At 39.3% G+C, this 14,918-nt stretch overlaps 1 protein-coding gene across 3 annotated transcripts; it reads left to right on the top strand.

Annotated features, from left to right (window-relative positions):
- Window positions 1–644: 644 nt before the first annotated feature.
- UPB1 (beta-ureidopropionase 1) lies at window positions 645–14,081 on the top strand. Of its 3 annotated transcripts, XM_015878309.3 has the most exons (10): window positions 645–777; window positions 1,219–1,390; window positions 2,740–2,827; window positions 3,577–3,671; window positions 4,459–4,620; window positions 8,194–8,363; window positions 9,720–9,801; window positions 10,599–10,641; window positions 11,746–11,900; window positions 13,839–14,081. In XM_015878309.3, exons 1-10 carry the CDS (start codon window positions 659–661, stop codon window positions 13,920–13,922), a joined length of 1,170 nt encoding a protein of 389 aa, XP_015733795.2. In that variant the 5' UTR covers window positions 645–658; the 3' UTR covers window positions 13,923–14,081. The 3 variants fall into 3 exon arrangements, with proteins under 3 accessions (XP_015733795.2, XP_085365634.1, XP_085365633.1); XM_085509508.1 differs by lacking the exon at window positions 3,577–3,671; XM_085509507.1 differs by lacking the exons at window positions 10,599–10,641; window positions 11,746–11,900; window positions 13,839–14,081 and adding an exon at window positions 10,065–10,199 and having other exon boundaries at window positions 9,720–9,921.
- The last annotated feature ends 837 nt before the right edge of the window (window positions 14,082–14,918 follow it).

Here is a 14,918-nt window from a genome sequence, read left to right as displayed (position 1 = left end):
AGCTGTTATTTTCAATCAATGTAGCACTGATATTCTGCATTTCAGTAGCACTGGAAGGAGATGCAATGGTCAGTACTGCATTGGAGACAGTGGGTAGAAGCAAAGTTGTTGTAGGGCATGTGCAGTTTCTCTTCAGGTGCTCTTCTCTTAGATCCAGGCCTTAATGTGTTCCAGCCTTTACTAGACATTAACTTTAGTTTGGGGATGATTTTCTGATGACATTTGGTCTCAAATCCATCTTGAGGGCAAAATTATTTTTTACTCCTGGCTCACGATCAGAGTCTCACTGCAACTAAAATGGGCACGCACACATCCGTGAAAACTATTGTCATTTTATGGTCTCCTTCCTATTTCTAAGCCTTTTTGTTGAATGCTGTCATCATAAAAAGCTCCTAAAGATGTTCTGCTTTTAGATTAGTTATTTCTGAGGCTGTGAAGCTGCCCCAGAAGTGAGAAGTGACCTGGTGTGACCACAGCCACACTTCTTTAACCCCTTAGGGCACCTCATGTTAAACAACTGGAGAACTTGAGGGCACTGACCCCCACAGTGCTGCAAACCTGGGCCACCATAGAGGGGAGGCTGGGGAGAAAGGGGAGTGGCCACCAGGACCCAGCAAGGGTAAAGTCCAAAGGGCTGCATGCTCAACAGCCGCTGCATATGCCCAATGACCAGGCCATGGCGGGAGAGCTGAAGTCAGTGGAGTCGTGCCTGGAGAAGCACATCCCACCCCAGGACCTGGCTGAGGTGAAGCGTATCCTCTATGGGGGTGAGACGAGGTGTGTTACTGGGGATGGGCAGCCTGGGGATTGGGGGGAGGCAGTGTAAGGGCGGGTGGTCTGTAGAAGGGTGACCCTGAGGTGAGATAATGTAATCTGAGAGGTCTTTTCCAGCCTTTATGATTCTAAAAGTGGGGGTCTGACATGAGGAAGGGAAAAAACAGGTCTGTATGCATGCGCTTCTTGATTTCTGTAGTAAAAAGCAATGTCTGAAAAGCACAGTTATAGAGGGAAAGACTGAGTGTTTGCTGCCATGGAGCTGAGGTTGCACACAACCTGACTGCTGCCTGAGTCCACATATCCGACAGCTGTGTGACACAGGAGCGTGGAACAGCAATGTCTCCACAGGGCAAGGTGACATTTGCGATTGTTTTGGTCCATTGCATTGCAGAAAAGGGGTGCATCTTATCTCGAAATGACTTTGTTTCATCTTCAATCCAGAAAACTTAGCTTGCCAGCGGCTGCTCTATCATCTGCTCAAGAGAGAGATTTTGAACTACAGGGCTATGGATTTGATGCTGCTCCGGAGCAACTGAGAAGGCCGCGTATCGTTCGAGTGGGGCTGGTGCAGAACAAAATTCCTCTTCCCACTGACACAGCTGTGGCAGTGCAGGTACTCCATCTGTTTGCATGTACCTATTCTTTTACTGTATGTTGATATTACAGCTCCATTACAGAATGTCTGCTGGCTGTCTGGCAGAATAGGACCTGTGGATATCTCAAAACGACACAGTGTAAAGAATTTGAGTGACCCATGCAGCTCTATTGTTTCTCAGAACCATCTCTCCTGTTGTGTTTACTTAGTGAATTGCCCAACCTGCAAGCAGTTTTTCCAAAGCTAAATATTTAATCACGGAGTTTGTAAATGAAAAGCCATTGCCTCTAAAATGAAACAGAAAAAGGGTTTACCTGAAACCAAAAGAAGTGGCAAGCTGTGGAAACCACGGTGCTGTACTTGTTTTAATTGGAAAGCTTTCCCTTATAGGAAAATCCCTTAGAACAAATATGGATTAATAAATCTTTGTGCATTATTCATTAATGCATTATTCTATGCATTGTGCATAGAATGGGACAAAACATCTGCAAGGCAATTTGTTTTGGAAAGGCTGCATATCATGAGAGCAAACAGATTAATTTGGGATGTGGATCGTGTTTGTGGATTCTTTGTAGCATCTATGAAAAAGGTACCAGTTTTGCAAATGGTTCTCCATTAGCAACTAGTAGGTAAGCATTTAAATAGCTGTACAGCTGTTGTGTTTGTAGGTCACTGCTGACTTCTGTGGTATTCACTTGTTTGGGACATGAAAGTATCAATGCAAAGCACAACACCTACGTTAACAGGAACACTGAAAGAAAAGAACAGTTTGAAACAATGTGTTTTGACTAATTAATAAGTGCTTTGATGTTTTTTTCTTGGTAATGATCTACTTAACTCTTAGGATAGAGGGACTGAAAAAATAGTTTGGAGTTAATAACCCATAGAGAGTGTCCATGATCCACGTGTTTCAGCAGGATTCAAAGATAACTGCAGAAACTGACTGTCTTTACCTCCTGTTTTAAGTTTCTGAGTACTTGAATTTGAATTCAGACTTACATAACACTCTTCTGCACTGTTTACAATGACCAATGAAAATACATTTTTTTGCTGATTCTTTTCAGGCTTTTACCCGTTTACTAGGCAGTCAGCAATGAAATGCCATATATTTAGGTGCTGTAACCATGGAACTAGGATTCTAGTAGCTGGCTCTTTCTATTTTCAGCATCTAAATTCTTTTTAAAATAAAATCTATATCCAGCTCTTTAGGTCCTGATTCTTTTAGGAACGTTGACTTCTTGACTTATTCCCTCTGAAAGCAAAGGGACTAAGTATAGAACAATATAAAATAATAATAATAATGTGAGCAAAGTTTGTGGAACCAGGATATTACTGCACAAGTGAGTTATGATGCTTCTTGCAATTAGGTGGCCGCACTGCACAGACGAATTGAGGAGATTGTGGAAGTAGCTGCAATGTGTGGGGTCAACATCATTTGTTTCCAGGAGGCTTGGAGTGAGTATTTGCTCTAATTCTTTGTAGTTTGTCAGAGGTCACATTCCTTCTGTTTCAACTGGATTTATGCCTTTGAAGCATACAGCAGACATCTTCATAGTATAATAGTTAAATATTACTGGTTTGATTTCTGAGAGAAATGTCATAATAATAATAATTAAAAAACAAAACAACAACAAAAAAATACAAAGAATCTTTGTTGGCAGAACTATATAGAGTATATCCGTGAAGTCTGTTATGCTGAAGACTGGATTTGCTACAATGGTAATATTTATAGGCATGCATCATGTTACCCTTTGTGATCTTTTCCTCATATTTTTCCTTCTAAAACCTTGTTTCATCTAGGCAGATACTTTAGAAATAAATAAATCTAATCTTAATTAAAGCAGAGCATTTGAGGCTAAGTGGGTTCTAGAGGCCAGAATGAAAATGAAGGTCTAAATTGTGACAGTGGGTTGTTCACACGAAGTGTGCTCTCATGACAGGGGTTTATTTTGGATCTTTACTTCCAGTAAGACAGTCTTCACTAAGCACATTGTTTCTCTTCTGCTTTGGTCTGTGTGTTTCCAAAACTCCTCATCCTTTCTAAAAATATTTTTAAATAGCTTTTTCCTTTAAACAAAGAAAACAGTTGAATTCATTTGGAAGTGTTTGATTTTTATCTGCATTCATGGAAACAGAAACACCTCTGTATTTTTTGAGCAACGTGAACACTCTTGTAAATGTTGCCATGCGTTCATGTCGTGCAGCCATGCCCTTTGCTTTTTGTACAAGAGAGAAGCTTCCTTGGACTGAATTTGCTGAGTCAGCAGAGGATGGGCTAACAACAAAGTTCTGTCAAGAGGTAAAATGAACAAATGGCCTCAAACCCTTCCCAGCTTCCCCGTCCATCCATAACCACCACTGATTAGGTTACATTTCTTCTTTAACTATGAGAAATCTGTAATACTCTGAAATCAGTTTTCACCTTTGCCAAGACATGGACAACCACAGCTGTGTTCAGTATTTCATTTTTAAGCTAATTCTGCCATTTACCATGGGAGATATATGAAATGGCCCATTTAAATGTTCCTGAATGTTATACTTTATTTTTTTTTTCATCCTGATATTATTTATTTGGATAAATACAAAAAGAAGTTTGAAGGTAAGGTGACAATATGTTAGTAAACTGACAGTCAGAAGGTGCTGTGTCTTACTTGCACCTATGTTCTTTAACACTAACCCTTCATTTATAGCAGTGTTTAAAATTTTTCTATATTTTCAAAATAGGTTTCAGATAGCTGTGGTGTTAAATATATATGAGTGAAAGAATGGGAGTGGGATCAATCTCCCATTGAATGTTTGAATTGATTCAGTTCAGCTCCACGGCTTGAGCGTTGTAGGTAGGATACTTGGTACTTTGTATTTCTAGCTGAAGGATTCAGGTGAAAAGCTCACTCTGATGTATCCATCTTTGATAAGGGAAGTTATGACAATACTGGCATGCTGGCATAGGTTAAGCATGAACCTTTCAGCACGGTCAAAGCAATGCACAAGATGAAAATGTCTTTTAATGCTTCTGAATGAACAAGTGAAAATAATTAATCACCACAGGATTGTGTGTAATAGTGGAATTGTGTTCATTTGTGCAGCTGGCAAAGAAGTATAATATGGTTGTGGTATCTCCAATCCTGGAGCGAGATGAAGTACATGGAGGAACTTTGTGGAATACTGCAGTGGTTATTTCTAACTCAGGAGCTGTCCTTGGCAAAAGCAGGAAAAATCATATTCCAAGAGTTGGAGATTTCAATGAGGTAAGGTTCAGTAGTGTGATCATCAAGCTAGTCTTACCATGCAGCTCCTGTCTGTGTCACCACGTATTGAATCAGTCGTATTGGCAGGAAATGTGACATAGTTATAGAATGTGGTTTGCTCAGCATCACACTGTTTTTTCCTCGGGTAAAAATATATGTAGATAATTTATCAGAAGTACAGTGTAATAAATGGTAAAGCACAGACATTGTATCTGTGTCATGTACTCTTCTTTGCCTCATGGAAACAACAAAAAAAAATTGAGGATCCTTTAAAAAGAAACTTTTTTTTTTTTTTTAATCACAGCTTCTTTCTGTTAGTTGTGCATCGTTGGCTCAGTTTTTACTTGTAAGCATGTCAAACCTGCTTTAATTTGAAGAGCATTTGTTTTATGGATCATTTTATGGATTATTTATGGACCTGATCTTTCATTCTCTCTGAGAAATCTCCTAATTCATTACATTTTTTATTGCGTTTCTGATTTATGGTACCTTCTGTTCACTAATCACATTATTTCCAGTGAAATCCACATGAGTTTTTAAGGCTCTTCACCAGAATCAGCTTCAGAAACTAAACTAGCGAAGGCAGTATTGAAAGAACCTGACTGAAATGAGTTTATCCATCCATAGAATTATCAGAAGAAAATTCAGGATTAAAAATTAACCTAAAATCTAGAATACATTGTTTTACCTCACTTAATCTCTCCTTGTCAGCTAAAGTGAGTGATTAACAGAGCCCTTTCTTCAAAGACCTGCTGTGTGTATGCTTGCAGTTACTGTTGTTGCCTGTCAGAATGCACTGAAGTGAGGCTTCAGAATCGAGACTTACTTATTTTGAAAGGTATTTTGTCTTGAAGCTTTGTATTCGGAATCCTCTGGAAGTTGATTTGGTCCCCTAGGCCTGGTCAGACTGGTCTGGCTTTCTTCAAAGGAGGATGTTAATAGGTTTCCTCACAGCAGATTTCTTGCACAGGTCTGTCAATCACCAGCATTGGCTACAATCTTTAGTAATTATGTTGATTTTTGTTATTATTTTATTGGAGTTGCCTTTTAGTAAAACAGTATCTAGACAGTGGGTTGTGGAGCATCAACAGGTTGCAATAATATTTGTGTTTATATCTACAAAACTAACAAAAGAAAGGAACTCTAAAAGTTAAACATTTCTTTTACTTTTCCACATGAAGTATGAACGTGGTTTCACTGAGTATTTTGCATAATTCTAAATTAAAGAATTATCACAAAGCAATCTATTATATTGCCAGTACACTATAATGATTCAACATTTCTTGATAGAGGAGCATTAAGTCCATTTTCTTTGGAGCCGAGCAAATCTGATAGAGGAATTTTAGCAACAGATGAGACTATGGGGAAAGATTATGCTCAGCTCTGTTATCTTGATGTTTTGTTCTTTATCAACAAAGCTAACCCCCAAGGAAGGGGTTGAATTTGAAATGATTTTTTTTATGGCTTGTCTGTGTGGAGCAGATTGGGAAAGGATCCTTGTAAAGATCATTCTTGATGAATCAGTGAGAACTAAATGGATGGGGAAAAGAGACTGGTCTCTAACCTATTCTTCCATGTGTGGGAGGACATATAAATAAACAAAAATCAACTCTTTTTGAGACATCATGGTTTGTTGCTGCGGAGATGATTGTGACCTCTGGTGGAGAATAAAGATAAGAACTGATGAATTCCCTGAAGCAATAACGTTGTTTTTCTTCTCCTCTTGTAATAAAGGAAAACTGAGAATAGAAATAAAAATGGAAATATATTCTACTGGCAAAATTCTTTTGAGAGAGGGTTATGTGAGTGCCCAGTACATGGCATGCTCTCTAAGCACATCAAAGTAGATGAGATCTGTGCCCAAGGGGCTGCGTGATTTCATGAGAGCTGATAAGAAATCAGAGCCTGTCCCATTTACTGGGCACAGTGAGCCTCTAGCCCACCTTTCCTTCAGAACAGGACTCTTGGCCACTTTCATCATGCCATTCTCGCACACTTAGATGAGACCCTGGTTGTTCCCTTGTAATAACTGTGCTTACTCATGTTAGGTCAGATGTTGTGTTTCAGTTTCCTTCAACACCAGTGGCAGCAGTTAGTACAGTGGACAGTCTCAATAAAAACTGCTTTACAGTGCACCTTTCTTTGTATGGTAAGAGCTTCACTGTGTCAAACTATTGGATTATACACTTGCTTTGCTGTCTCTGAGATCGTCACAAAGGGATACTGTTAGCAATAACTGGCCTCTTCAACATTTCCAGTATCAACAGACATCCTTACTTTCACAGACTCATAGAAGCACATTCTAAAAGTGTGCTGCCAGCTGCTTAAATGTAATTATTTTGGCTTAAATCAGATACGAGTGTTATTTCAGTGGCTGCTGCTGCTGCTCTGCTGGGTTTACTGTATTCATCTTATCTACTGCCTTTGTGAAGCTGTAAATCGCATTCATAATCACCCTCAGCCTTCTATCTACAGATCAAAGAAGTGTAGCCTTTCTAGTTGCTCCTCAAAAGGCAGCTGTGCCATTCCCTTCGTCATTTCAGTCAACTTAGCTTACTCCATCTCCAATATATCCTCACTGAGATGGAAGCGCTTGAACTGCCCAGCCTACTCAAGGTGTGGGCGTGGAGAATTCATGTAAACCAGCAGGACTATGTTTTCTTCTTCATTTCAAATGCCTGAGATTTTCTTGGCTTTTTGATTACCACTGTACACTAAGCAGGCAGCTTTCAGTAACTCCACACATACCTTTCCCCCGTGTCTGTTTCTGCAGGTTTCCTTTAGAGTTTGTCTCTCTTGATAGCTGTTAATCACGCCCTACCCTTGCCTTTACCAGTGTCTTTTACAGGAATTGGTGCATAACTTACTGTATGGGAATGTTTGATGTTATGAGACAGAAGTTTGCAGCATATGGTAAATGAGATCTTTTAAGCCAGCAATTGGCTCCAGTTTCTATAAGGAGTGTTCTGTGGATTTATCCTGTGATTTTCCTGGTAGTTGTTCCCAACCTCCTGTTAGCAATTATCATATAGGAAATGTAAATAAGTAATTTTAGCCATACACTGATATTACCTGGGCTATTCATAGAAACATTTCGTGTAAGTATATAACAGATTAAAGTAAAAACAATTCCTTGTTCTTTGAAACAGAGCGTATCTTCTCTCTTTCTAATGAGATTTCAGAGGGTTGTAATGACTTAGGAAGATTTTGTTATGTGGTTGAGAGTACTAAGAGATATGCCTCAAGTTTGGAAATATGTGGGTTGATTTCAGTTTGATGTGTAAGTCAGATGGTGCTGAGGGTGTACTATGAAGGGAGGCAGAAGGGACCTTGAATTGGATCTCGGTAGATCTTAGAGCCACTTCTTACTGACTATTCATTGCAGTGAGTAAGAAATGAAAAGCTTTGTCCTTGCTTATGATCTCATAACTTGAAGCTAGTGACTGGAAGCTGTGATGTATCAAAGCAGTGTTGGAGGTCTTTCTTTCTTTCTTTCTTTTTTCTTTTTTTTTAACAAGTCTGCTTTCGATTTTTGATCCATTTATTTATGTATTTATTTATACTTTTTCCTAGTCTACTTATTACATGGAAGGCAATACAGGACACCCAGTATTTCAGACACAGTTTGGAACAATTGCTGTGAATATTTGTTATGGGCGCCATCACCCGCTGAACTGGCTCATGTACAGTTTGAATGGAGCAGAGATCATCTTTAACCCTTCAGCCACCATCGGAACACTCAGGTGACAAACAAGTTGCTTTAGGCACTTACATAATGTCTCATTTAACTGAATTTCTGAGCTCCTCATTGGGGTCCCAGGGGCACTTTGTAGAGGTTTTGTAATTAGAAATACCACCTCCATGTTCTGCCTTCGTGAAGGATTCTGCATTCTTCTCCATCTGAGATTTTGGTCTATCAATCTGTTTGCAGTCACTGATTCTCTTCTTTAGTTGCTCATCTGTGGGTGTTTGGTCTCTGAGATAGTTAACCAGCATCCACCTGATCTTCTGAAAGCTAACAACATTTAGATTGGCTACATAATATTTTTGCCTTATGATAGGCTAATTAATTTACAGTCAGGTTTAGCTGGCCAGGTGACTGTGCATCCTTCACCTGGGAGCCAGTAAGTGTGGTACCAAATAGTCTTCATTGTCTGTCATTGAAACTGCCCTTAGTAATTTTTAATGTAAAAGTTAGGAACTCATTTAGGCTACATAATATTTGAAAATGCCCTTTGAAAAGACTTCCATGAATGCAGAATGCTTTTGAGGCATTCATCTCCCGACTAGAATAATGTTTGTGATGTTTGACTACTTACATCCCATTAAGAGGAGAGCAAATGGAGGTTACCCTGTGGTCATGCAGCACTTGATTGGTACTCTGGGTGCTTCAGGCTCTCCTAATTATTGGCTTTCACTTGATTGTTTTTAAGTGCATAATTTTTATTGCAGGAAGAGGACTCTTGAGACCTATGTAGGAAACTGTCTCAGGGGGTAGCTTCTTGTCTATGGCCTTTTCTTCCTATCTGATTTCTTCTGTGAAATTGTAATTTGCTGGAGCTTTTCAATAAAATCCCTTTTTCTTAGAAGAACTGGCTGCCAGACTCAAAGCAATAAAGCAGCTCCTTTCAATCAGTCCCATGACCTTCTCAAGTAAGATTCTTGAATCTGACTGGAAGATTAATGGCAGACACTTGCACCTGGAGTACCCTGCACCTTGTCTTTGTGCACAGAATCTGGCAGGTAAATGCCAGATGATTTGGAGCTCTGAGTAGTTCCAGACCTCCTATTTACCAGTCTGATAACTGTGCATCAAACTATTTAATGAAAAGAGGACTGTTTTTGTTCTAATCATCAATCATATATGAAGCACCTGTTGGAAAATAGGCAGAGGATTGTGAAAGAGAAAGAGCTGTTTTATTCCTTATTTCTCAGTTCTTGGTTTTATGTAAATTTCAGGAGATTCTGATTATTGAGCAGGGTTGGACTCAGTAGCAACTTTGGCTTTTTTGACAGAAAATGTGCAATGCTGTACACTTAATCTCAGTCTAGCTCTGCAGGAGACAGTGATTACCGACCTTCTTTTCTGTGTATTGCAGTGAGTCCCTGTGGCCAATTGAAGCACGAAATGCTGCCATAGCTAATCACTGCTTTACGTGTCCCATCAACAGAGTGGGAACAGTATGTATCGTTGCTTTATTTCATTTCATAATTCAAGTATTTTGGCATAATTCAACTGAAGATAATGAACAGCATGAGAACACCTAGATTCCTCTACTGTGTAAGGCCCCTTCACTCAGTGTTTCTAATACGAAGAGGAGCAGTGGTTCAGTGACTGAGAGCTGCCTTGTTGCTGGCAGCTCAACTTCTTGTTGCAGCTGATTCCTACTCTGGAATCTGTTTTCTTTGTAATCAGCACTCACCCCTGTTGCTAATTCCCCTAGTTTCTGTGGCAATATGACAATTGTTTTAGCCAGAAGGACTGAATATGAGGCATAACCTCAAGTCAGTGCCCACTGCTGTTTGCTGTTATCCAGGTTCTACCTCTTTCTGGACACAGAAATGCTATAATCAGAAATAATGTTGCAAACAACAGGTCATTCCTGCCTTTAGATTCATCCAAATATCCCATGTTCTTTTATAAGGTTCTTTGCAGAAATCCATACTTGTTCCTGCAGTTATGCAAACATCTTTGCCACATTCTGTCACCTGTAAGAATGTGATTAAATGTTTCATCTTTTGCCCTTCTTAGAGTTGTGGTGAGGCATGTTTCCCAACATGTGCGAACAACAGACAGTGGTACTAAAATGTAATGATCTCTAGTCCCACCATAGGAAGTAAGCCCCCCTGGTGGCTCCCTTAGGTGATCCAGGAAGGTTTTAATAGATAAACTTCCACAATAGACCTGGGAAACTAGTGAGGTTTTCTGGAATGAAATGGATCTATACTGCCACCTATGGATTCCTTCTTGTTTACAGGAATACTACAAAAACGCCTTTACTTCTGGGGATGGTGGAAAAGGTATGTTCAGAAATTGCATGCAGTGCTTGCTAATAACTTATTGTGTAGTCTGAAGAACGAGAGCTCTCTTACAAGTGTCTATCCCATGACAGCTATGTTAGCCATACTTAAGACCGCTGCTTTGTAAGCTGTAGAGGAGAAGCACTTCCAATGAAAGGTAGTTGTACCATGGTGTGTGGTCAGTAGTTCCTACATGATGTCCCTATATGTTTGCAGAGGGCTAAGTGTTGGAGTCAAGGCAGTGCTGTAGGACTGGAAGACAGAAATCCCACAAATTAATCTGTCATACAGGTTTCAGGTCATTAACCTTAATAGCACCAGCCTGCATCACATGCCAACCTATTTTGCCCTGATTCATAAATCCGTTAGGGGTTAAAGAAAAGCTTATAATTACATGAAAGTGATTTAGAAGCAACATCTGTGTCGTGGCTGGTGGAAAACTGGTCTGAATGGTTTTCTATGCAGAAATATTCTTGGCTAATTCTATTCCGTTTTTCTTAACTTCCAAGTAAGGACTGGTTGAGAAACCAAAGAAAACCAACTGATTATAATTAATAAGAAAGAGATGCAGCTGCATCAAGGTTAGTGATATCCAATATATGGTCATGCAGTGTGTATGGCTGATAGTTGGCACAGTTTGGAGCTGTACAGTATGAAGTACAATTTTTTCCTGCCTCAAATTTCCATGCTTTCACCTCAGGTCTTGTATTAAAAATTAAATGTGTGCATCTCTGACTGTTTTGGAAGTTTATTATTTGACAATTAGCATTCAATTAAATTTTTGCTTTCATTTTTTATTTATTTAGGCATTTAGTGTAGTGGCTTAGTAATGGGAAAGCATCATGCATTATTTAGAAGCAATGAAGTTAGTTGTTTTTTTCTATTTGTTTGATAGATTTGAAAGCTGTACTGTACATGAAAAATAACTAAAGGTCAAACTTGCAGTTATCTTAGGATTGTGCTGTAAACTGCTTGGGATGAGATACTGCTTGAAGCGCTGCAAAGGGACAGCCACAGGAAATAGAACCGAGTACTATGGGGAACTGCATGTGAAGTTGTGTAGTTATTTGCAAACATTACATGTTTATTAAACATTTCTTTAAGCACACCATGACTTGGGCCATTTCTATGGCTCAAGTTACGTAGCTGCACCAGATGGCAGCAGGACCCCGGGACTCTCTCGTACTCAGGATGGACTTCTTGTCGTAGAGATGGATTTAAATCTTTGCAGACAAGTCAGTGACAAATGGAATTTTAAGGTAAGCCTAAATATAAAGAAATGCCTGTTTTTAAGAACAATTCATGTATGGTATTAGAGCAAATAAGCTTTCCTAGCAGTCGTGTAGCATTACAGCAGTTAAAAGGCAGCCTTCCTTCAGCAACCCACGGCTTAAACTGTGGAAAGAATAGAATGGTTTTGAGGATGTTGTGGAGGCTAAAGGTATAAATGGATACAGAAAGGGAATAGTCAAATTCAGGGAAACCAAGGCAATAGCCTTGAAATGAAGAGCTTACCTTTGTGTATGTGCAAAATGATAACTTTCTGGATTTGTGGACATGCACGTGCTACAGAGGAAAAAGAAGCATAGTTTCTTTGAAGCGTCCTGATATGCTTTTGAGTTAATCTCAACCAGATCAAGGCAATTGCAAGTCTTTCTGTGTGGTTTAACATGGCTTAGATGTTTTGAATTCTCAGCCAAAGCTAATTTGGGTTATGTAGGTGGTAGGTGGATGGTTGCATTAGAGGATCTTGGAGGACTTTTCTGTCCTTGATTCTATTGTTCTATGAATTTGGAGTACCTCCTCCAGCAGCATTTAAGTGCTCATTTAAGTTGTTCCCACCTCAAGTATATAAAATAGATAATAATTTGCAAACAATCTTGATGTTTTAGTTAATCAGTTCTTAGAGCCAAATTTCTCTGTGAGCACTGCTCATCTGTATATAGGCATTAAATGGTAAAGCAGTGTTAGGTCCTTTTCTGTACAGAATTGCATGTGATGTGTTGCAGGTACGTGGTAGGCATATGGTGGTTGGCCTAATGGGCTTAAATTGTGCAGTGAAATCCCTTGGCTTCTGAGTCGTGCAGGCATTTATTTAGTTATGCTTTACAACTGAAATCTTAAGCCATCTTTGCAGAGCAGAGATGTAATGTGGCAGGAAGCATATGGAGCATTGTAGGGGCATCCAATCAAAAGCAATTGTATTGATTAGGAGACAAAAAAAACCCAGTAAAAGCATTAAAAGCAAAGCACTGACCTTTAGCTGTCTTGTATAGAATATTTTATTTTTATTTTTAATTCAATTGTGCTCTCAGCACGTTGCAGTTTTCTGTTGATGGTGTGCATTACCACCATTGGTCTTTTGGCACATGAGGCACAGCTGTGGCTTTTGTTTACATGACAGGGGATATCTATATAGTTTTCCTCTCATTTGTGGCCAAGACAGAGATAGTGCTTTGATATGAGGAGAATAAGGAAATACAAAATCATTTGTCCACTGCAGAAATCCTTTTGTAGTGCTTAGGCACTTAGTTAACTTGTCTCAGTATCTGCTATTTATACCCAGTGAAACCCGAATGGGCCATCAGTAGCACATCAATATAAGATTTATTGGCAACAAAACAGTTATATGGGTTGTCCTCATTACATGCTGGCAAGAGAGGAGCAATTCACTTTGCAGACTGTGCACTTGGGAAGAGGATACCAGAATGCAGAGTGTTGTATCCCAGTATCCTAGCTTGTCCTATAACTCATCATCCAAATCAACAATATCTTGTACTACTAACGGATGAACTGAGAGTAACCAAATCCCCTCAGTGATGCATATGCACACCTGCTGCTGGCAGTTGGTTGAATCAGTTGTCAAGGACATCATACAAAGACATAAATTGTAGGTACGCTCCTTTTGTATCCTTGACATAACTGACTTAAAAGTGAATGTTGTTGATGAGTAAAAAAGCAAGCCTGATTTTCACCTTCAGCTTTCAGCTATCCAGGATGTTAAAACACAGCCTTAAGTCAGCAGACTTGAAGGACTTTCACTTTGGAGGGTTTGCTTTTTGACTGAATTCTCATCTTACTATTTAAGTCAGTTAACTATTATGCCTACATTAAGAAACAAACACATGGTAGATATTGCTTTTTTATGGACATATTTTCATAGCTAACGGAACTGAAGCTTTGATTTCCTTTTGCAGATGACTGGTAGATATGAAATGTATGCAGACGAGCTCACTGAAGCAGTCCAGCCTTGTTTTACACCCAACATAATCCGAGAGTGAGTGAGATCAGCTTAATACAATCAAATGGTACAAAGCAAATGAAAAGGTGCAACTTTGCATTAATTTACTACGAATTACAAGTTGTTATTTTCATGTTATTTTAATTCTCTGCAAATAGTAGGGTTCAAAACTATGTGAAGTAAAATAATAAAAAAATGAGTTCTGTTTGTTAGTTCTTTTTTGTTTGCACTAATGATTCCAAACCTTTGTTCCTTGTTAGAACTATATTCAATGAAGGATACATCGATACACAATGATGATGGCATTTATCCAGTATTGTCTACAGGGTTGCACAGTTTGATGGAGAGGAGATTAAAAAAAGATTTTATATATAAGTATTTTGAGTTGCATGTCTGTCTGCTTCTGCTTTCCAGTTTATACACTCTACCCAAATGCATAATTGAAGGAGAAAGGAGACATAAACTGTTTTCATGGTTTTTGGTTGATTTTTGTTTTGTTATTTTTTACTTGTTTCTTTGTTTTTAATTGCCACCCATTTAATGCAGTTCTGCTAGAGCTAAATATCATCCCACGCATGTCCTAGTTGTTTGGAGATCTGTGTGTCCTGTAAACCATCACCACTTTGGTTCTTTGTATTTCCTGTCACACTACATATATTTCAGCCATAGTTGGACCACTGTCTGGGATGGGCACGTTTGGGGTGTAAAAGCAGGGCTGGAAGGCAGATGCTTTTTTTTTCCTACAGGTACATAGGCAGGAGGAGACAGGCCAAGGACAGTGTCCCCCCCTCTGATGAAAGGTAATGGGGATCTGGCTTCCTCAGACACAGAAAAAGCTGAGGCACTCAATGAGTTGTTTGCCTCAGCCTTCACTGGTGGTCAAGCTTCTCGTGTCTACCAGGACCCTGAACCTCTAGGTGAGGGTGTGGGGAGTTGTTTCTGTCCCACTGTAACAGTGGATCAAATGTTTGATCTCCTAAAAAGGAGAAATCCACACAACCATTTAAGCTGTGCCAGTTAAGTATAAAACATACCC

The sequence above is a fragment of the Coturnix japonica genome, chromosome 9 (genome assembly GCF_054131305.1).
Source record: "Coturnix japonica strain WE chromosome 9, WE-NBRP24, whole genome shotgun sequence".
Classification (NCBI taxonomy): Eukaryota; Metazoa; Chordata; class Aves; order Galliformes; family Phasianidae; genus Coturnix; species Coturnix japonica.
Note: the sequence above shows the minus strand (reverse complement) of the source record. Positions and strands in the feature narration are given on the sequence as shown.

Bases quoted from the DNA above. Each gene is read 5' to 3' on its own strand.
- UPB1 (XM_015878309.3), top strand. From the start codon at position 659: ATGCCCAATGACCAGGCCATGGCGGGAGAGCTGAAGTCAGTGGAGTCG. The intron at 778-1,218 runs GTGTGTTACTGG...TCTTCAATCCAG, and splicing joins CTCTATGGGGGTGAGACGAG to AAAACTTAGCTTGCCAGCGG. The intron at 1,391-2,739 runs GTACTCCATCTG...TCTTGCAATTAG, and splicing joins ACACAGCTGTGGCAGTGCAG to GTGGCCGCACTGCACAGACG.